This window comes from Ascidiella aspersa, chromosome 1 (assembly GCF_963924565.1).
Source record: "Ascidiella aspersa chromosome 1, kaAscAspe10.2, whole genome shotgun sequence".
Classification (NCBI taxonomy): domain Eukaryota; kingdom Metazoa; phylum Chordata; class Ascidiacea; order Phlebobranchia; family Ascidiidae; genus Ascidiella; species Ascidiella aspersa.
In genome coordinates, this window is record NC_139447.1 from 26,701,763 (window position 1) to 26,724,745 (window position 22,983).

Consider the following 22,983-nt stretch of genomic DNA (forward strand, 5'->3'; position numbering starts at 1 on the left):
ACTTTTTTGCTTATAATAATGACCATAAAATCAGATTCGAAAAAATGCCAAGATGTTTGGTTGTGTTTCTAAACCTAAAACACCTAAATGTTAAAGCCACTTATGTATTATTTAGGGCAATGATGACAAAACCTTGTTGATCGAGTGCCACACACTGCGAGCAAGATCCACTTGGCTAACTACCAACACGGCGACAAGTTAGCTATTGGTTAAGTGATTTGCTACTTTTATTACAAAACTGGGCCAACCTACTTTTATTAAGAAGCTGGGCCTTGGATATTTGCAACCTCGCTTCCTTTTCTGGTGATATAACTCCTTTTATGTTTTGCCTCTAAAGTGTAAACCTAGAGCTAAAGTGTAGACCTATATTCCTAAAATGACAAATAAATTCTTAATTAAACCGCAAACTAACAATAAAACCGTTCTTTTGCAACTCGTATAAAAAAATATAAATCCCATGTGTAACTTATATAAAGAAATCTTGTCAAATGTTGAATTACTCGATTAAAATCGATTCTTCAAGGTGTGTCTTCAACGAGAGTTAATCAAGCATAGCATTTCGCTTGTGGTGCTCCTGCTAAAAGCCACAAGCAAACACTTGCTTTCCGCGCTATATCTCATTTTATTATTATCCCGAAACCTCCGTCAACAAGGAAGGAGAAGAATGTGCTTCGAAATACCGGATGAAACAGACTATGCTTTACTCCTGTGAAAATAATAGGCTATAAGCACTACAATAGGGTCGGTTGTGTGATTTTTATTTGGAAGGAAAGGCAATGATTTTGTTAGGGATTACGTCACAAAATTAGGTCATAACTTCATAAAACAATTCAACAAATAATACACACACCTCATGTTTTCAAACAAACTCGTGGAAATATTCAGTAAAGTCCAGCCTAATCATGCAAAGCGCGAGAATTGCTAATATATTTGTTTGACATCAATTGGGAAAAAAAATTAATTTGGGTAATTTAGTAGTGATTGTTAACTGAGGGGATTTTAAACGATTTTAATGCTGCCTTAAATCGATGGAGTCAATGAATGTCTGTCAAAATCACCTTGATAAAAGCCAATATATCCAGCATGAACAGTAAATTTTGTTAAGTCAAGTTTATGGGTTTACACTGCACAACATGCTATTGCTATAAGTACGACACCGTTTAGCTGATATAGATTTACCTAAAAGTCCAAAAAACAGAAAAATAAAACTAGCTTTAAACTAAAAAAATGTACTTACATTGTAAAAGTGAAAGATATATAGTAAAAGATAAAAAAACATTAAAGTGTTTTCACCTTGCGTTTTCACCGTTCGACCCCTTCTAGAAATTGACAAGATAAATGTTGCTTTCTGCGCCCATGGCAAAATAACAACTGGACTCAAAACTGAAATATTCTAACTGGTATAGTCGTGGCAAAACTGCAACGTGTCGACATCATTTTGTGTTTGTTAAACTCAGTGATTCTTAATTTCGACCCAGCAGCGATCTTCAAAAACGGGTGTCGACTGGATTGTATAGCTTCGACATTGAAGGGCGTGTGTTGGGGCTGGAAATCGTTCAATACATTCCACAGCACATACACTTCAAAATATCTGAATCTCGTTTGACACTTATGTCAACATTTATGGATGCAATTTGACTCTGGATGACTTTTTGTACATCTGTCGATGGTTGCTAAAAAAGAAGAGATCCTTAAAATTACAGCACACATAGCGCAATAGGCTATAAACAGGGGCGGATCTAGGCAGCTTTGGATCATGTAATTAATTAAAGTTTTTAACATTTAAATAGTAGTTGTAATTGTAATTTTAATTCTACTTAATTAATGTAATTGATCCTACTCTGGATCCAGGGGAGAGAACCACATGGCCATATCTTACCCACCGATTTTTTTGCCGATTTGAACTATATACACAAAAATATTTCGCGCTCCACGCGAAATCTGAATTGTGTCAAAGGCGCCATGCCCCTCATCGCACCCTCGAATATGAAAGTTTTGAATACCTTAAAAGTCCTAAACGTATAAAGGCAATTTTTCTAATCAATGCCAATTTTTATTGAAGCTTGTGTATTGAATCTACCCTTTTTCCAACCAAACTTTAATAAAAAAATGACCTAATTGTGTGGTGTTCTTAAGTTATTGCGTGACCACGTTTAGATGCAACTTTGTGACGTCTCGTTGTGACGTAACTCTGTGACGCTGTCTGTTAAAAGGGTCTGATGCCAAGATCCGCCTTACATGTCAAAAATGGTAAATGAATTTTAGTCTAATCATTACGAATAAGATGTTCGAATTACAAAGTGCACAAATGGTTTGCAAAGTAGCCATTACAATACCCAAGGAGGAATGTGCAAACCGAAAATCGAGTAGTAAATCGCTATCAATGTTGAACTGTTGGAACATACAATGCGGCTTTACCTAAGAACACTTCTCGAAATCCACAAAGTGTGCATTTGCTGCTATGGCTTTCCATACGGCCTTATAAACAATACATCATTCACCGGATGGTGGCGATTAATTTTTTGTTGCCATGCGAGACAAACAGGAAATTCTACACGCTTCGCGCGCGCAAAAACACTTCATTGTAAAGATGCGTATTATTTAATATGAATGTAAACATTCGAAATAATAGGAATGCAAAAAAGATGCGTACACATAGTTGAACAACAACTGTGATCTAGCTCATCTGAAGTTGATTTTTGGCATCGATAACAGCTGACATATCATAGTACACAGTAAGTCAACAAGTCTTTAACGTAAGTATTTAATGTAAATCTAAAATGCAACGTAATATATAAGCCGTATTGTAGATAAAAAAACAACCAACGAAGGGCTAGATCGCAGTTTTTGTACACATATGCATGTATCTTTCATTGACTTGACGTGAAAATATAAATATCCTATGATATAAAGTGCTTTGTACTAACAGTGGGCTATGCAAGCAATGGTGTCATGGTGGTTTTAATTGCTCCCTTATAAATCATTCTAGCTCAGTTAGTAGAGTGTCGATGCCGGCATGGCCGAGGTTGTGAGTACAAACTCACCAAAATGTTAGTTGTATTTTTAAGCATGGCCTTCCTGGCATAAAAGTCGATCAACTGATTGGGCTAGTCTTCTTAAGACTTACGGTGTAGTAGGAATACAGTTAGACATTATATCTTTTTAAATAATATATTTCAGATATATAAGATATTGAATTCTGTTCTTATTTTTAGATTCTTGTTTATTTCTGTAAAATTTTTGGTAATTAAATGGATCCCTTCCAAAATCCTGTTTTTGCCATAATAACTGGAGCAAATCGTGGATATGGATATGCAATTGCTGAAGCTTTGCTCCCAAAATTGTGTGCTGGTTCTGTATTGGTGCTATCAGGAAGAAACGAAAAAAAATTAAAATGTGCACAGAAAACCCTTTTAGTTGCTGATTTTAGTAATGAGCAAGATCTAGTTCCTTTTATGGATCGTACTCTTGAAGGTCTCAGCTCTCACACGTTTACCAGTAGTATTCTTTTTAATAATGCCGGAACTCTTGGAGATGTAAACGTCCAGTTTGACATGCAAAAAGACTATGGCGAAATTTCAAAGTATATGGATACTAATGTGACCTCTGCAATTTTTCTTACTGCACAATTTCTGCAAAGACTTTCAAAACATTGCACATGTTTTGTGATAAACATATCATCATTGTGTGCAATTAAGCCTTTTCGGGGAATGTCACTGAATTGTGCTGGAAAACCAGCCAGAGACATGATGTTTAGAGTGTTGGCGGAGGAAAGAAAAGATGTGCGGGTGCTAAACTGGGCCCCTGGTCCAATGCCAACAGCTATGATGGATACACTATCATGCATAAATGACCCCATCACTGCAAAAATATTTCAAGATTTGAAAAATAACAAAACTTATGTTGAATGCTCTGCCTCAGCATCCAAACTTATGATGTTAATTCAAAATAATTTTTTAATTCTGGTGCACATATTGATTTTTATGATGTATAATTATTATATTAAAATGGTTTGCTACGGCGCATACTTTTAAATTTTATGACTATAAGCTGAATGTAATTATAATGATTTGTTTATTATAAATTTTCTTAGTACAATACCTTTAAACAACAGTCCGAGTTATGTTGTCTATTTTTTAATTTATTGATTGAAATGATTCTAACCAATGATTAGCCTATTACTTTGGTTAGAATTAAATTCACCTATTTAGAAACAAAGTTTCTTATCGTGGTAAGCTTTTAAATGTATTGTAAGATAATTTATTTTACTCAGATGTATATATTAATTTTAAAGGTGTCTGTTAATGCAAAATGAGCTAAGATGCTTGCTTATTCGACGATTAAACAAAAGTGCCGATTTTAGTATCTGCCTGTTCTATGCAGTCTCCAGTCTGGCCTTGGTTTTATGCCTAATGAAACTTTTGTTTGTATTGATGCGTGACTAAAATACAGATATTCAATTCAATTATTATTCTAACGGAAAAAGGGTGATTGTATTTTAGGCTTAAACAAACAACAATTAAACTAAATCAGCTGTGTGTAAATTTGTTTTTTTCGCCGTTTAATCTGCATGCAAATTTCTGGCCCATGGGCTAGGCTGGATGATACACATACTTTGCCTATCGGTTTAAAAGGTTGCACATCCCTAAACTAGGGCTACCATATTTTCAGCACCCCAAAAAAGATGTTTGGTTGTTTTGGAATTCTCGGAATAATTTTCGATAGGAAATTTGGTGTGGCTGGCCAACTCGAGCGCAAATATTTATCTACAGTATTTGTTGCGAGGGCGATGGTTCTGCTGTTGGCGGCTACGAAGAGAGTTATAAGTGACGATTTAAAACTCTATGTTTTAAAGTGAATAATCACACACCTTTGCTTTATTGATAGGTCTTTTAAATGTGAGGTTTCGGTTAAAGCAATTTGTTGGAAAACTTTTTTAATCCAGCAATTTAGCATGTTTTATTGCTACAGTGATTTTTTGGAAAAAAATACAAAGTCTCGCCAAAAAGTATTTTTGAAAGTATAACCAGCCAACTCGAAATGCGAAAAAATGGACATTTAGGCATTTTTGAGCGTCCTCGAAGGACCATTCACAAATCCTCCTAAAAGAGGACATATGGTAGGCCTACCATAAACTAAATACTAATTAATTCTACATTTCCCTCAACGCTTTTACGGATGTTTACTACAAGCAAACGGCAGGTTAAATAAAAATCAAATAACTACTAATTACAACAATCAGTTTCAGAAACGTGCTCTTCTGAAAAAAAAACGTTTGATATTTATGGCAATATTTCGGTATTTTAACATTTCCAGATGCAAAATGCAGCACAGTGATCTCCAAACGCTTGTCTTAGTTCACATCAAATTAAGCGCATTAATGTAATGTTTGGGAACCTGCAAATGTACTCATTGATCTTGCGTTATCGTAAAATGTGATTTATTAATATTAAAAATTTTATGTATAGCCCTAGAAAGGTATATGTGGCTCTCCATGCTGTTACCTGTTCCTAAGGCATTGAATTTCGTCTTGCGTGATGCAAACATTCACATGGGTCTTCGTATGTTAACATTCTGTGTAGGCCTACTTCTTTTAAACACTGATTAACTTTGGAGAACGAGTTTAATCCAAACAAGCTCGGCGTAAATTTTCCGAGCCGGCAAGTTATGGCACTTATGAACTGCTGAGATGATTTTACGAGTCATTTGCTATTATTAAGTTAGCACTTTAAATTAAAGTATTTAATTATTATAGGTCGTCTGAAGGTTAAATTTTATCTTAAAAATGGAACTGTTACTGTCGTAATATGTATACATTTATGCCTTTGGCGCTCATGATAATTAATAAATGCCGATATAACGACTGCTAAAAAATTTAAACTACGAATTGGCGGGTTTAAGTTTAAGTTTAAGTTAAAACGATTTTTCAACAGTGCCGTAGAGAAAGGTTTTGTCGTTCTTTTCCTTGTATAGTTGAATGTCCACACTTATTTTGGAGTGTTTTTTCGCTATTTTGGAGTGTTTTGAAATTGCATTTTTAGAACAGCCGCTAATGAATCAGCTGGATTTTAGCCAAGCAAAACAAATAATTTAACCTCGAATTTAATACCATTTATACAATGCCCTAATTAGATACCATTTTAGAATGCCCTGATACAAATGTTCTCATCCTTTGGTACTCCTTGGCCCCCTTTGATAGGCTCTACACTTGTGGCCCTTCTTACAAGCATTTAACGAAATTCAACGAATAATGTACTTACTTTCTAACAATAATTTAACAAATCAGTCATTTTAAATTAAAGTAACTTACTTAGTCATCGCAAAGTTTGTTCTTGGGCTCCGCCAAGGTAATTTTTATATTCGACTCTGTTTTGTACTTAGCCAAGCGTATGCCTATGTGAGATGTCACTACATTCGTCGAGATAGTCCCTGTACTTTCATTTTTTTAATGCGTTACTATCTTTTTCCCAAAACCCTGTGCATAACCTCGCTAAATGTTGGCCTACAAGTTGACATCGAGTAACCCAGTAGCATACCTTGCGCGTTTTACGATGGAATGTTTCTTTTTCAAACCCTTTAAGAAAATTGCGAAATCTATGCACCTGACACACGTTAGTTGCTCGCCCAAGAGCACGGACACTGAAATTTAAGTAAAGGTTATCGGCAAGTAATTGGCTGCCCGAAAAATGCCTACGCCGCATCACATGGCTACATATAAAGCAGCACAGTAATTGTTTCGCCACAGCGACAGGCGTTTATCCAAACTGCCACTCGCGTACGCCGTACGTACAAGTTCAGTATGTATAACGTTCCGCGATAAAACGAAATAAAACGATTTTACTTTGAACATCCCTACTGGCGAGCAAATCAACGGACGTGTCAGAAAATGAGTTACAATACGTTACAAGAAAGGTTTATAGTCATAATTAAAAATATAAATTTAAGTTAACTGGAAAATCTTATAAATAATGACACTTATGTAGTTGGTTATGCAATATTACGACGGAGTATTGCCCGTGGCCTCCTTAATGACCGTTCTTGTGCCAGGGCGGCCGAGGAGTAGGGCCTACCAAGAGGGTAGGGCCTCCCCTAACCACTTCTCGTTTTTCCTTTTTTTCTTTTCTGTCTTGACTTGTTGTTATCGAATGTCACATCAGGTTGCCTTGTCCTCCCGGTGCTGCTATCATTAGATCACCTTACAGAAGGCCACAGTTTACTTCTGACAGCCGGTTTTAGTTTTAAACGTTTTATCTAATCTGTACTGCTTTCATATGTTTTTGACTTTTTTATAAATTTTATTATTACTTCACTTATAGGAACTGACGATGCCAGTATAGGCAAAATATAAATTTCTTTAAAATATGTCTGTTCCTGGTTTCACTCGTTTATTTTAACTTTGAGTTTTGTTGTTTATTTACGCGTAAGCGGAACAGTGATCGACAAGCAGAAACCTACTGCCAATGGTTTTGGATCCATAAAGATACGCCCTATTATTTTATTAGGTATGATAACGATGGCAATATTGCATTAAGCAGTACATAAATTTGCATTAGCTAAATAATTTCGAAAAAAATGCATTTAGTAAAGGGTTTGAGTCCACATAGCGCTAGACAATGAACAAGACAAATGAACATTTGCTTATTTCATTTCGCTAGACAATGAACATTTGCTTATTTACCTATTTATAAATTGTTTGCGCTCGACGAGAATTTGAATTGTGTCAAAGGCGTCGTGCTAAAATCGCACCCTGGAAAAGAACAGTTTTGTGTTTCGAATTAAAAACATTTTGTAGAAGCTTTTGCATTAATATTAACCATCTCCAACCTAAAATTGAAACAAAATAAGCAACCTAACTGTGTGGTGTTTTTTTTAAGTTAGCCTACGTTGTTTCCAGACCACGTTCAGTTGTAACTTTCTGACGTCATTTCTTAAAAAAGATCTTTTGTCCCACCAAAAAATCCGCATCTGACTAGGAGCGGTTTAAAGGTTGTTTGCCGTAATATGTCAAAATAGTAAATTAGTTTTATTCCAAAGTGGACAAATGGATTGCAAAGTAGCCATTACAATCACCAAGTATAGGCATGCGCAATACAAATTAATATAGTAAATCGCAATCAATGTTGAACCGTTAGATCTTAGAAAGCGGCTTATCCCAAGCAACTACTTCTCGAAATTTACAAAGTGTGCATTTGCAGCTATGGATTTCCATACAGGGGTATATTAAACAATACATCATCGACCGGATGGTAGCGGTTAATCTTTAGTTTTCATGACAAAAACAGGAAATTTTACATGGATCGCCCGCGCAAAACAATTCTAAACGTGTTAAAAAAACTCAGAGGGTGAGACACACATTCGGCCGCGGTTTTACTCAATTTTTTTTAAATGCGGTAATTGTAATGTTGCGCGAAATAGTATAGGAATCATAGACACCTTAAATAGAAGGACTGGTATCCTCTATGCTCGGAATCTGGAACTTTGGAACTTGGGTCCCACCAAAAAATACATGGTAGAACCTTCATTCTGGTGTCTCCTGGGGGTGTTAAAGGGCGAGGAATTACTTTTTCAAACTTTTAACATTGTACAAGGTCATCTGAAGGTCATTCAAAGGTCAAATCACATAAAAATAGCGCAAAATCAATCAAAATATTGCATATTTTTTTCACTTAAACAACTGAAACACACAGTATGTTCCCCTGTGACTGAATTAAAATCTATAGATGGACAGTTTAGCCATATTGAGATTTAGTTCGATTGGATTATGGATATTATTAATTAGTCATTTTGCATTGAGCTGGACTTTGATAATGATCACTTAGGTAAATCGAGTAGTTTGTCCATGTTATTGGCGACGTTCATATGAGATAATAACATAAAATATTGGGACTAGATATGGTGTCTACGATCTGTCTGGTGTTTATAAGGTTACGTTTTGTTACGTCACGTTTAGATATAACTCTATGACGTCACATTTTGACGCAACTTTGTGAGGTTGTGACATTACGTTATGACGTAAATTGTTTTGCCCCCTCCAAAAAAAATGCGTTTTTCCAGCACTAAGGGTCTCTTTAACTATACCTTGGTTTTCAGTGCAGTATAGGCGTTACAATTACACACAAGGCACAAAACACACTTACGTTTATTTTTCCATCATACTTTACAAAAGTAAAACCAAACTGCAAGTATGAATTGATGAATTTATTTTTATTTTATAAAAATCCTTAAATTTAACAAACCAAGAGTACCTCGTAGAAATGAAAACTCAAAATATAGCGCAATTTAATTTCCGGTATAATTAAAATAAAGAATCACTTTGTGGCGTATAACAAAACGAGCAGTTTTTTTTCATTTTTTAAGATTGTTTTTTTCCTAATAAAAGGCTATAAATATTAACAAATTAACGGCTGCGACAGAACAATGGAAGTACGGTCCATAAGCCAGTCACAAATTTTCTCTATTTAGTCTTTCGTTAACGTTTGTTCAGGGCCTATGTCCGATCTTATCAAGATACCATTTTTTAACGTAAAAGAAGGCATTTTTTAAACCTTCCAAAGAATAGATTTTTCAAACTTTTGGCAGCTTTAGAGCAAATGTTCGCTCACCAAACGGTATAAAGTCAAAAAAGTGTTCCTATACTTGGTTACCCAACATAACGAGATGTACGGGGCCTATTATTGCTTTTCACGATAGGAGTTTTTAACTTTTTTTTTAACTTTTCGAACAATATATATTTTTTTTTAACTTTTGGCAGTTCTAGAAGAAATATTCTCTCACCAAACATTGAAGTCAAAAAGTGACCCAATACCTTGTTACCCGAACATAACGAATTGTTCAGGGCATATTTCTGCGTTTTTTGCGATACAAGGCAATTTTTTAAATCTTTCCGAACAATTTTTTTTAACTTTCGACAGTTCTTTAGAATGTGCGTTCACCAAACGGTAAAGTCAACAACGTGAGTACATACCTGGTTACACCAACATAATAAGTTTGGTTCTTATGACGCTAACAAATGTAAAAAATCTATTATCCATAAAGTTGTTTGAACCGTCGCTGCTTCACTCAGTAAAAAGCTGTTTCGAAAAGTCGGAATATAAGCCACAGTTAAATCATTCAGCTGGGCCTATGAGGCCGTCAAAATGGCTTTTCAGCATTATCTTTGACAATTTTTTCTAGTAATTTACTAAATAGTTAAGAAAAATCGATTGTCTGAAAAGTTCTCCTGATTTTAACCAAAATTCTAAAAAAATAAAACATCATATCTCCAAAATCTAAAATATAATCGAAACGGTTATAATCCCAAACATATAGTTATAGCGTCACTATCTATGCACGTGACCATTTTCCACTGACGCGTGACCTAGCGCCGAGCCGAGAGTTTAAGCGTTTCGCATTTCATTCTACTCAAAGCTATTCTGTTTAATACCTCTTATAGACTGGCGGATTGTAACCCCGCTTTAGCTTATTGTTGTGTACTTCTGAGGTTTGTAAATATATACTCAACGGGCAACATCTACTTATTGAAATGACTTTGTCTAGAGCAGAGGTTTTCAACCTATGGGCCATGGCCCAGTAGTGTTTTTTTAACCTATAAGCCATGGCCCAGTATAGACGCTGTTTTCAGTGGGCCACAGAGCTTGGCATACAGCGATATCAGAAATCATGTCATTATGAACACATAAGAGTCCGACACAAACACTTCGGCCTAATGTTATGTTGGTGACATCATTTTACAATGTGTTAGATTTCTCGCCACCCAACGTGTGGTACAGAAGTCGGTAAGTTTGTCCAAACCTAACAATCGGCTCGTTTACGTATTATTCATTATTACGTTTATTGTTTTGTTTGCGAGCAGTAATTTTGCCTGGTTTAGGACAGTGCTCCGCGAATGGTGTGCCGCGACGTTCCCGTAGGTGTGTTACATGTGTTTCAGGGTAGTCTTTAATCAGCCGAAATAACGCGAAAAATATATATCTCATCAAGGTAGGAATTGACCTTATGCAATATTCAAGGTGTAAATTTGATAGCATAATTAGTCTTGTGAGTTGTTTGTAAAAATATCTGAAGCTACGAAATACAAAGCAACCATGTCCAGTTTCATTTTCCAAATGGTATTAAATGCCCTCTGTTTTTCGTCAGCTATTGCAAGGGAATACAATTTTTAGGACTTGCTTCAGAAATTTTCAGAAAATCTGTAAAACCGCAAAATCAGAAAATAAAGGAATGTAATACTGTAAGTAAAATTTTTCGGCGCCTTCGGCGCTTTTTATCATAAACAGCTCCTTTTTCTATTGGCTGACCATGATATATGCTGATGTTGTCGATCATCATATATTTCGTAGGTGTGCCGCAATTGTAAAAATGCTTTAGGATGGTGTTTTGTAATGAAAGGTTCGGTTTGCTCTGCAAACAAAATGGAATTAATTTTTTTTTAATTGACGACAATGTTGAACTGCTTGGCTTGACATTGCCGGTAAGAACTTGTTTAATACTTTGTAGCAAAGTTAAGATTTGAAACTGTGGTTAACCGGTGGTCATTTTAAACGTCGCTAAGAAGAGCAATTATATTCTCTGTGTAAGAACGTTGACGTAGTTTCGAATGATGTATACGTTGTACATATTGAATGTCGTGTAACGTTGCTATAGTACGCCAATATGGCCTATTTTTAACTGTAGTGGTTTTTTATTGCAACGTTTAGGCGTCTGCGTCAATTAAACAGCCATGTGTTGCTTGGCTTGGACAGATCATGGTTGGTATGTATATGTGTTCATCTTGGGTTGACGCCCCTTCGTTTTCTTAATAGAAAACCGCGCTACAGAAGGCGTGCGGCGAAATTTACATCGGTGAGACGGGTAAAAGTTTAAATACGCGCCGAAAGAAGCACAAAAGGGATGTCGCTTTATAAGGAATCTGTTTTGCACGATAAGTATGATGAAGGCGTTCTGTATAGGACGTCAAAACCTCGATTGATTATGTAATACTGCTGGATGAGCAACACTCGGTTATATATAAGAAATAAATCCTGTCCTATTTTGAGATGCTTGTTAATACTCCGTATACTTTTTATGGATTTAGCGTTGTGGGTTATTGCTACAGTGAGTAAGGCGAGGGCCGCCTTAAGTCTACACATTCCTTGTAGCTTTATTTGACTTTAAGTAGCAGGTCGCTAAGTCTTAACTTCTTGAACTATAAGTCTTAACTTTCAAAATAAGTCTTAACTTCTTGAACTCTAGACAGAGTCGTTTCACTCCGTTTATATTGCTCGTTAAGTGTATTCAAAAAAATCAGTGTACACGATAACGTAACACGGTGAACGGTGATACAAGCTATTATTAGAAACCTGATATCCAGGAGATTTTTTTATTTTATTTAGGTTTATTATCTCTAGTACTTTGGTATTCTGTTACTTATGGGGTTTCGCGCGAACGAACAACCAAACCAAAATAAGGAATAAAAATAGAAATATTTTTTTCTTCAAAAAAATGATTATAAACACTTTATGTGGTATGCGCATCAAAAATCAATTTAAAAATAGGCAAAATTTGAGCGAAATAAATTCCAAAAAAATCCTGCCAGAATGACAATGGTGGACAAATTACTCCCTATTGCTACAATGGATCCCTTCCAAAATCCTGTGTTTGCCATAATAACTGGCGCTAATCGTGGATATGGATATGCAATTGCTGAAGCTTTGCTGCCAAAATTGTGTGCTGGTTCTGTAATGGTCTTATCAGGAAGAAATGAAAAACAATTAGAATGTGCACAGAAAAACCTTAAGAGCAAACAAAATGAAAATCAAGGAATTGTATTAAAGCTTTTAGTTGCTGATTTTAGTAATGAGCAAGATCTAGTTTCTTTTATGGATCGTACTCTTGAAGATCTAAGCTCTCACACGTTTACCAGTAGTATTCTTTTTAATAATGCCGGAACTCTTGGAGATGTAAACGTCCAGTTTGACATGCAAAAAGACTATGGCGAAATTTCAAAGTATATGGATACTAATGTGACCTCTACAATGTTTCTTACTGCACAATTTCTGCAAAGACTTTCAAAACATTGCACATGCTTTGTGATACACATTTCATCATTGTGTGCAATTCAGGCTTTTCGGGGAATGTCACTGTATTGTGCAGGAAAATCAGCCAGAGACATGATGTTTAGAGTGTTGGCGGAGGAAAGAAAAGATGTGCGGGTGCTAAACTGGGCCCCTGGTCCAATGCCAACAGCTATGATGGATACACTATCATGCATAAATGACCCCATCACTGCAAAAATATTTCAAGATTTAAAAAATAACAAAACTTATGTTGAATGCTCTGCCTCAGCATCCAAACTAATAATGTTAATTCAAAATAATTCTTTTAATTCTGGTGCACATATTGATTTTTATGATGTCTAATTATTATATCCAAATACGGTTTGTTATGTTGCATCCTATGGAAGTTTTATGGCTGTAGGCTAAATGTAATTTTCGTGATTTGTTTATTATAAAATATCTTAGTGCAATAACTTTAAACAACTGCCTATGTTATCCAGTCTGCAGTTTCGTGGCACTTCACATCAAGATCTTGAGTGTGCAGCACCAAATTTTTTACCTCTTTTTCTAAGTTAGTTGTGCAATATGCCAATGCAGGTGTGTACAACCCCCACAGAATGCAGACTTGTGGGATATGTTGTTGTTTTTTAATCTATGATTGAAATGATCTTTCTATAATTACTTGCCTGGGTTGCGCCCAATAGAATAAAATTGGTTTGAATGAAATTCACCTTACAACAAACTTATTTTAAAACTTTCCCATTGAGTTATGCTTTTAAATGCATTGCAAGGTAATTTGTTTTACACATATGTACATATTGATTTTAAAGGTATCTGTTCATGTAAAATGTTTGCTTAATTTAGGATAAAACAAATTGTCGATGTCTTTGCTTGTTTCATGCAGTGTTGGTTTTAGATTATAGGTTATTAGTTTGTTTGGACTAGTTTTAGCTATGTAGACTGTATTGTGTATTACTTAATAATTTTATATTCATGCCACACTATGTGCAGTTAATAGCTAAAACACTAGTTGTAGGTAACTTCATTAGAATCAAGGAGATGGTCCCAGAAGAATGAATAACATCAACGAAACACTACTTTCAAAAATTCGCTCCAAGCTTAGGCTTGACAACATAAAACTATGGTTAACTCCATTTACTATGCAAGATGAAAGTCAGTCAGAAGCGCACCGGCATTTAGTATTTAACTATTCCAAGGACTTGTCTCAAAGTGAATCTGTGGTTTTCCTCCATATAGAACATTTACGAATATTTTCTTTGCAGAAACTTTCACAAAATGCCAAATTTAAGGATGAAGGCATTGCAACTTTGCGTTTAAAGTTTGCACCAAGGTCAGCTGTCGACTTAACTTTGGATAATATTCAGGTCAAACTTGAAGTCACAACAAATAACTTGGTAGAAGAAATCTGTAACAAAACAAACATTTCCCCAGGTTGTGTAAAATTAATTTACAATGGCAAAGTATTACTTGCAGACCAGAACTTGGTTTCACAAGGAGTTAACCATAACAAAACTATTTTATGCATGATTTATTCAAAAGATGCCGAAACAAAGACCAAGGAAATTGAAAAACAAATGTTGGATGTGCGGACCACAAGAAGAGGAGCAGAATTACTTGCATCCTCGAATTCAGCAATTGTTGATCAATATGACCCTCAAATTACTGATCAAAATGGACGCACTATTGATCTGCCACCAGAAGAAAAAGCAGCATTAACAATTGCACTTTCCCTTCATGATAAAGGAAGAAACTACTTGGAGAAGAAACACTACAGTTTTGCCATTTTGTTTTTCATGGAGGCAGACACGGAATTTAGTCAATGCAGTGCTGAAATATTAAATATGGTCGACAACTATGCTGTACTATGCTTGGACATCGCATGGTGCTACTTATGTCTTAAAAATCTTGATATTTTGCATGATGCCAGTGAAAGACTTGGTAGGAGTGAAGAAGTTTTTAAAAAGTCATATGGCGAATCCCTGCAGAGACTGTTGACTATAAAGGGGACATCCCATCATGAGGTGGCACTTTTTGTGCGACTGTATTTGTTACAGGGAATAGTGGAATATTTTCAAGGCAACTATAAGTCATCACTTGATCTATTAAACAAAGCTTTGGGTTTTGCCCAGTCTATTAAAGTTGATGAAGAAAAGTTGACAGAGATGGTAGCTCTTGGATTTAAGGAGGGTGAAGCAAGGTTGGCACTAAGAGCTTGCAGTGGAAACATAGCATCTGCTTCACAATATGCATTTGAGAAGCAAGAAGAAAAGAAAAAGATTCGCGAAGACGAGGAGGACATGTCAAGAAAAAGAAAATTAGCAAGATCCCTGGGAAAATGTGCCAATGGAAATATGATTGATGTAGATTTGTTTGAAACAATGACAATTAAATTAGGTTTTGGTCATCGGTTGGCTGCTGAAGCCCTCAAACAATGTAATAACAATCTTGATCAAGCTATGCAAGTCATTCAAGACAATGGAGAACATCTACTGGAAAACACAAGTAAACAAACTATCACTGATGAATTAATTCAACAGGTATGATAAACTTTTTAGAACAAAATTTGTGTTGTGTTAATAAAAAATGAAATTGCTAAAACCTTCCATATAAACAACTCAAAGAAAGAACACTAACATATGTTTGTTATGGATGTAACCCTGGGACGGCATTCTAAATATTATTGCTCTCCTTAAAAATTTCCTGAATCTGCTGAGGTGAACTTCTTGTCTATAATTTAAAATTGGAATTCAAATAAATGCATATATAAGCTGCAAAATAAGTTATACATATATTCGTGCTTCCATAATTTAATTTTATATATTATTACAAAATTAAAACAGGTGTCAGCTGTAGGATTTGACCCAACCTCCGCAAGAGCAGCACTACATCATTTTAACGGAGATGCTACCAAGTCTGTAGAATATCTGTCCTCACATGGCGGTACTGTGCCTCCAAAGTGGCTTTTTGAACTTAACGAAGACCTAAAATATTCTCCATCGAGCACCGCTAGTCTAAGCAAACAGGACAAGAGTGCTCTAAAAAAATTGGCAAAGACAGTAGATCACCACAATGATTATTTAGACATTACTTTGGACGAAGAACTGGGATATATTGCACATTATTTAGCATTGACTCAATCTGTTATGGAGTGACTTAATGCATATGTTTTTTTTATGTTAAAATTTGATTTTGAGTTTATTTTATAATTTCTTATTATTTATACTTACTTTCGATTGCTGCACATTGGTTAATACACTGTATAATTTTCTGAAAGACATATATAGTGTTAAGCAAGACTTGTAGCATTTTAGATTTTAAGTAACCGTCCAGTTTAAATATTACACTGGAAAAATCTAATTGAAATCCTGTTAAATAGGCAGGTAAAAAAATAGATACCATGTGAGAGAGAATTAAATCTCCTTGTTTCTGCTATCAGTATTAAAAGACTTTGAAGCTTTAATGCGCATGCGTTGTGGATGTGTTCTTAGTTTTTCCGGTAAGTTGTTTTTTGCAAGAAGCGTAAATGCAACAGGAATGTGCTGCTTTACACTGAGTATATCAAGGCCAAGTTCTTCGTTCTTTGGAATCCAGATGTCTTCGAATACTCGCTCACCAACTGCATTACATTGATGTAAGCCAGGAAACTTGTTGTGTAATATTTCTGTGCATTTTTCTGCTTTTTGCTCTGCTTTATCCTGGGCAATGAGCAGGAGCATTCCAGTGTCAGGGTGTCGGAGTTTTCTTGTAGCAAATCCAAGAACTTTGCCAAATATACTGTGGGACGAAAATCGGACTTCCACCACTGTTCGAGTTTCATTGGAAAGAACGTCAGCAAAAGGATTAATCTCCTTATGACTAATTGTATTGTGTTTTTTATACCCTTCCATTGCTTACAAATTTGGTTGCTCCCTAAATTGCACAATTCTGCGGACACACATCATAATATTTTAGGAAAATTATGTGTCAGCAGTAGGCAAGTGACCAAATATTTTATTACATTTCTCAATAACAATTTAGAAGTTTATTGACATTTAAATAATAGCACAGCAGATACATTGAAAACCTATATTCGAAGGCGTCGAACATGGGTATGTAGAGCTTTTTTAGACGATCTCACATGGCGTAAAAGCACTTTAAATTCTGACCAAGTTATCGATAAATTTAATTTTAGTTAACCAAAAGTGTTTAAAACTTTCCTGAATTACCACCATATAGGCATGAGGCCAGCATTTTGTTCAAATTATTGTTTAGTTGTTTTAGAAAGTTAGTTTTCAAAGGCAAAATGGTTTGGTTTAGTGATAACATGCAACAGCTCTTATCGAAGAGTTCACATATTTTTATGTAATGAATAAACAATTTTGCACTAGCTAGAAACTAATGCTCTGGAATTTTGAAAGTTCGGCACCTATGCCTATATCCATTAACTTTAAAGTACTGATAACCCTAACATGTTAACACTGAACTAAGCAATCGTAATATTGGTTGACCTTAAAATATGAAATTTGTAAATTTTAGTGGAACAATAGAAATATTTTAAGTGCTAACCATAACATTAAATTATATCATGCAAGGGATGCACAAGAATACCAACAACAAAAATATTATTCTACTTGAAACAGACAGTGATAGCACTGCATAAAGCATTTATTTTAACTTATCAATTCTTTCTTGCAATTGACTCAAATTTGCTTTCACTGTGACAGTATTTTCTTTTAACATCTTTAGCAGCTTTGTCTGTGTTGAACTGGCATCATCCAATCTAGAAGTAATCTGTGACTGCGTTGATTCCAGATGAGATACAGCAGAAGTGAATTCTCCAGCCTTCACATGAAGTGTGTTTAAGGCATTTAGTCGTTCAAGCAACTGGGGTAAGCCTGTTCTAACCCCTTCCCACTTCTGTACAATCTCATACAGCTCGGTAATCTTTTTGTTAACTTCACTTGGTTGATCACCACTTGCTTTATGAGCCTTGTTAATCTCATTTACTTTGTTGAGAATTGCTTGCAGCCTGCTGTCCACTTGAGGCAGCTGTTCTGGGTCTAACAACGACAGTTTAGCTTCCATGGCTTCAACAGCATTTTGCAGATTGCCAGAGCTTGAGTGTGAAGCAAGTACATTGACATCACCAGTTCCGAAACCCAATGTTTTTTCAACCTGAGCAAGGCGTTGCTCTAATTCCGCAAATTTTAGTCCTTGTTTTTGGTTTTGACCTGGCTTTAAATATAACTGATAGGACCCATCCTGCTTGTTAGCTGGTTTATTGCCACCACTTTTGCCAAGATCACCTAAAGAGGATACCAGTTTAGTCACATTTAACTCTTCTTCAAAGGTTTTGGTAAGCTCCACTGACTCAGCGTTTTGTAAAGCATTATTCAGTGTCTCTACTTGCTGAAGAAGCTTTGAGGGAAAAACTTCCTCTTTCTTGGCTTTACTTCCTTGATCCATTTCCAAAAGCAGGTCCCCAACTTCCATTTTCAGGCGGTTGTACTTCTGCATCACAGTTTCCTGCTCCCCCAAAACAGCTAGACCATATTCATTTGCCCTGTAGCCAGTCATTTGTTTTCCTTGAATCTTCCCTGAAAAGTCCTTGCCAACGCCTGATAAGTACTTGCCGCTGAATTTTGAGAAAGCTGTATTAGTGTCAATATCAACCACCTCAACGCTTGTGCTATCCAAGTCCTCTGATGCCAGATGCTGATCTTCCTCTGGTAGATCCCCACTCTCATAGACATCATGACCATCCACGTCGATTCCTGGCAAGCCTTCATATTTTGGATCAGCCATAACTTGAGTGTAATAAACTGTTTAATGTAGGTTAAACCTAAATTGAGAAAGAAGGGTAACATAAAAAAAAATAATAAATAACATAATTATGATTGAAATATTAGCTCATACTATACAATAACAAAATCAAAGTGTCAATTAGTTTCATCCAGTAGTCCTTACTCTGGGAGTCTTTCTAACCAGATTAGGAGATTTGTGGTTGGCAGTATATAACTTTTTGTCTGCTTTGTGTAACTCAACCTTGAATTAACAATAAAGATGTAATGGATACTAAACATTGAAGGGTGAAATACAATGTTTTTGGCAGCAGATACACAGTCTTGTAAAATCAATCCACCAAGCTATTGCACACTTGTACAATGCCTTTCATGTTCAATAAGCCATGCTTTGATATTATCACCTTTGCCAGACATATAATGTCCCAGTTTTCCATTGCTTCCAACTACTCGGTGACAAGGAACAATTAATGGAATAGGGTTAGCCCTCATTGCTTGACCCACAGCTCGACATGCTTTAGGGTTGTTACAAAGACCAGCCAAATCTCCGTAGGACAACGTAGCACCGCAGCTTGTCTTACTCATTAAGGTTCGTAACACCAAGCCTGTGAAGTTATCTTTTTCAAGAATACTGTTGTCAATTGGTGGGAGCTCTGAAAAAGGTTTGTCGGTAAAAAAGCTCTTCATCCAGTCGATGAAGAACTGGATATTTTTGGTAGCCTTCCCATTGATAGATATTATCTCCACTTCATGGTTTGTGAAATCCTTTTCAACAATAGCTTGGAAATCATTGTATGATCTATCCATTGTAATACTGTGAACTCCATTACTTGTATGCTCAGTTTTAATCACCCCAATTGGTGTTTTAAGAATAACATTAATCATTTTTCGGTACATAGAGTTAAAATCTTGAAAAAATAAAATCATTCAAAAATAAAAATTATTTTTAGCATACCAATTTGAAACAGAATCTAAATAAGTGCCATAAATAGTGATGCTGTCACTAGTAGTCTAGAAATTCTACCACATATTTTCCTGAATGTGTCATGCAAAACCACTTTCTTACTTCAGTGCCAGTTATTAAGGCATATTTGCTTTGCATGTAAACAACAATCTAATTTCTCAGTCACCTAGCCCAAAGCTTGCAAACTGGGTGTTACAAGGCCCAAGTCAGTTGTACACATTTATTAGATCAATATCAAGAGTATTTTTACAAAAGTTTTGAAAGTGATGACCAAAAAATTCAAAAATAGTATGGTGTAATGAAAATTAGACTACCAGCGTTCAAAACACAACTGTTTAACGGAGCTATTTAGGGGTTCTTAAACCTTTAGTTTTTTTTTGACCAAAATAAATTGGCTTGACTTGGACTTAAGTCATTTTGTCAAATAACTTTAAAATTAATTGTTTTTACAAAAAAAGGATTTTAAAGTGTATAAAAAAAACAATTTACCTGCTATATATTGCGTTTTTGTTAGTTTTATTGAGTTTCCCGAGCTTACCAATTATATTAGTCTAACATTTTATTTCATGTTAATAACTTGACATGATGTTGACTTGCTCTCATACACGATTACATTCTAGTGCTTACCCGCCAGAGATCTTTGGCATGAAATGGTTGCCCATAATCACTGCTGAAAAGTATGGCAGATCTCGCAGGTGCACTGCCGAAAAAATCCGGGTGACCGGTTGCAACAAAGATAAAAAAAGTGGACCTCGGTTGAACTTTATGATTTTGCGATGCACTCTGTATTGCATACATTGCACTGTAAACGTATTCCGCACAAGTGTTTTACACATTTCGGTTGCAGTTCAAATTTTTTAAAGGTGCACTGTTAAAAGGTTAAAAAAATCTCGCGGGTGCAATTGCCATACTTTCCAAAATGGCCCATAATCATGCAAGTGACATCATTTGGCCTGGAATATCACCGGCCTAGTGAATTTACCAACACAAATTTGTCGTTTTTGGTGTATATATCAACCTATTTTGGCATAGGATTTCATTAAAAAAAAATTTGGCGTGAATCTTTGGCGACCACAAATTATGGAATGCAGTCAGGCTCTCATAATGACTTGTTTAAAACACTGCTGAATAGGGGTGTAAATCTAAAGGATGTTGGATTAAATAAAATTCATATTAAATATAAATCATAAATTACGAAAAACGAACAGCCATTAAGCATTCAACTAACAGTTTTTTTTTTTTTATTCAACTAACAGGTAGACCAAACTCTTATAAACGCTTGATAAAATTTGTAATGATTTTATGTTTTCTACTTTTCTTTCCACCATATGACGTCACACTAACCAAACAATAGAAAACCTCTAATTTAAGGAAATAAATGATCAGGGGGGTTGAAATGGTTAACCTGTTCAACAGTTTTTACAATTCTGAAATATTTTTTTATTAACTTGTTTTGTTTTTCTCAGTTTTTACGCAATATTGTGACAAAAAGATGCAGCAAAAGTTTTATTATGTCGTATTAGGAAATAAACTGATTACTAACAAAACAAATCGTTTTACAATTTAAAACTGTAACATTTAGCATGCAATATTCTCGATTTTAACGTCACAATACACATGACCGTTGTCCACTAATGCATGATCTAGCGCCGAACTGTGTGTTTTGAGCGTCCGCAATTCATTTTATTTAATACGAATAATAATACGTCTTACAGACTATAGCGGATTGAATCCCCGCTTTACCTTATCGTGCACTTCTAAAATTTGTAAATATACTCAACGAGAAATATTTGATGAGAAAAGTAACTTTGTCAAGAGTTCAAGAAGTTAAGGACAGGTATTTTAGCGGCCTGTTCCTTTGGAGTCAGATGCAAAGACGTGTAAGCGAGGTAGGAGACGGGCTCAAAACCAAAATGTGCACATTGTGCGCACAATGTGCACTTGCTATATGTGCACCGCATTCGAAGGTGCACATTGTGCGCACAATGTGCACTTGTCATATGTGCACGAACCAAAATGTGCACATTGTGCGCACAATGTGCACTTGTTATATGTGCACCGCATTCGAAGGTGCACATTGTGCACTTGCGATATTTGCGCCAAATGTACATTAAATCTGCATCTAATGTGCACCTCACTTGAATTTGATGTGCTTTTAATGTGCCGGTGCGGCAAAGGTGGCTAAAAAGTTGCACACTCTTTTTTCCGTGATAACTTTTTCCACCGCGTGTGATGGTAAGGCGCTATTTGTCCGGCAGTCGATTATTATTATCGAACTTAAAAACCAGGGAGTCGAACCGTTTGACTTTTCCGGTTCAGGTTCGGTTCGGGTTTAAGGATTTTTTCGGAATCCGGTTCAGTTCCGGTTTCGGTTCGGAGGAATTTAAAAGTTCCGGTTCAGCTCCGGTTCAACCATCGCTATTTCAAAACCGGTTCATAAAGTTCCGGTTCAGATACAATATAATTTGCGTTAAATCTCAAAATGTGGGTCGATAAATGTGGAGAATAATCTTTGAATTGTAAGTCATTCAATCTAAGTTACGTGACGTATTGAAAAAACAGCAACTCATTACTGAAATATCTAAAAATTAAAAAATCAACGTTTTTTACATTCAATATTCATACTTTTTTCATAAAATTTCGAATATAGCGTAACTTGACTCTGTAAAATAGAAGTTGTGACGTCATGCAGGAGCGAACCGCTTTTATTTATAGGTTCGGTTAAGGTTCAGGTACTTTTCAATTATTCGGTTCAGTTCCGGTTCGGCTCCTTAAAATCTTATAAAAAACGGTTCAGGTTCGGTTACGGTTCGGATAAAATTGACCCAAAACCGGTTCATAAAGTTCCGGTTCGGTTCCGGTTCGACTCCCTGTTAAAAACAGACAGACAGGCAGATGTAGGATTTGTACTTTTCTTACTTACCAGAAGATATACAGATTGTCACAAACTTGATTATTGTAGACCCTTTGTTCCGGACTAATGCGTTTGTCCGCGGGAATCGCCGTTGGGTCAGCTACCCACCGACTTGGTTTTCCCTCAGGGATAGGACTTGTGTGAATTTCGAAGTCTCAGTTTTTCTAGCGCTGTGTGACAACTTTGTGTGCGGTTGCGTTTTGGATGGCGTTGTGTTGCATCGTCATTCGTCGGGTGGATACCGAAAGAATCGGACGCATTTTGAGCACG

The 22,983-nt window shown here is 35.8% G+C and overlaps 3 protein-coding genes and 2 pseudogenes across 3 annotated transcripts; 3 read left to right on the forward strand and 2 right to left on the reverse strand.

Annotated features, from left to right (window-relative positions):
• The first annotated feature begins 3,251 nt into the window (after nt 1-3,251).
• Nucleotides 3,252-3,994, forward strand: LOC146168896 (sepiapterin reductase-like; annotated as a pseudogene).
• Nucleotides 3,995-12,592: 8,598 nt separating this feature from the next.
• On the forward strand, nt 12,593-13,401 carry LOC146168897 (sepiapterin reductase pseudogene; annotated as a pseudogene).
• Nucleotides 13,402-14,094: 693 nt separating this feature from the next.
• Nucleotides 14,095-17,356, forward strand: LOC146168898 (NEDD8 ultimate buster 1-like). Its single transcript, XM_083386304.1, has 2 exons — nt 14,095-15,592; nt 15,896-17,356. Exons 1-2 carry the CDS (start codon nt 14,108-14,110, stop codon nt 16,205-16,207), a joined length of 1,797 nt encoding a protein of 598 aa, XP_083242430.1. The 5' UTR covers nt 14,095-14,107; the 3' UTR covers nt 16,208-17,356.
• LOC146168899 (dynactin subunit 2-like) lies at nt 16,997-18,855 on the reverse strand. Its single transcript, XM_083386314.1, has one exon. It carries the CDS (start codon nt 18,837-18,839, stop codon nt 17,700-17,702), a length of 1,140 nt encoding a protein of 379 aa, XP_083242440.1. The 5' UTR covers nt 18,840-18,855; the 3' UTR covers nt 16,997-17,699.
• A 21-nt stretch (nt 18,856-18,876) lies between these two features.
• LOC146168900 (methylated-DNA--protein-cysteine methyltransferase-like) lies at nt 18,877-19,740 on the reverse strand. Its single transcript, XM_083386354.1, has one exon. The coding sequence runs from the start codon at nt 19,730-19,732 to the stop codon at nt 19,181-19,183; it is 552 nt and encodes a 183-aa protein (XP_083242480.1). The 5' UTR covers nt 19,733-19,740; the 3' UTR covers nt 18,877-19,180.
• Nucleotides 19,741-22,983: the final 3,243 nt, after the last annotated feature.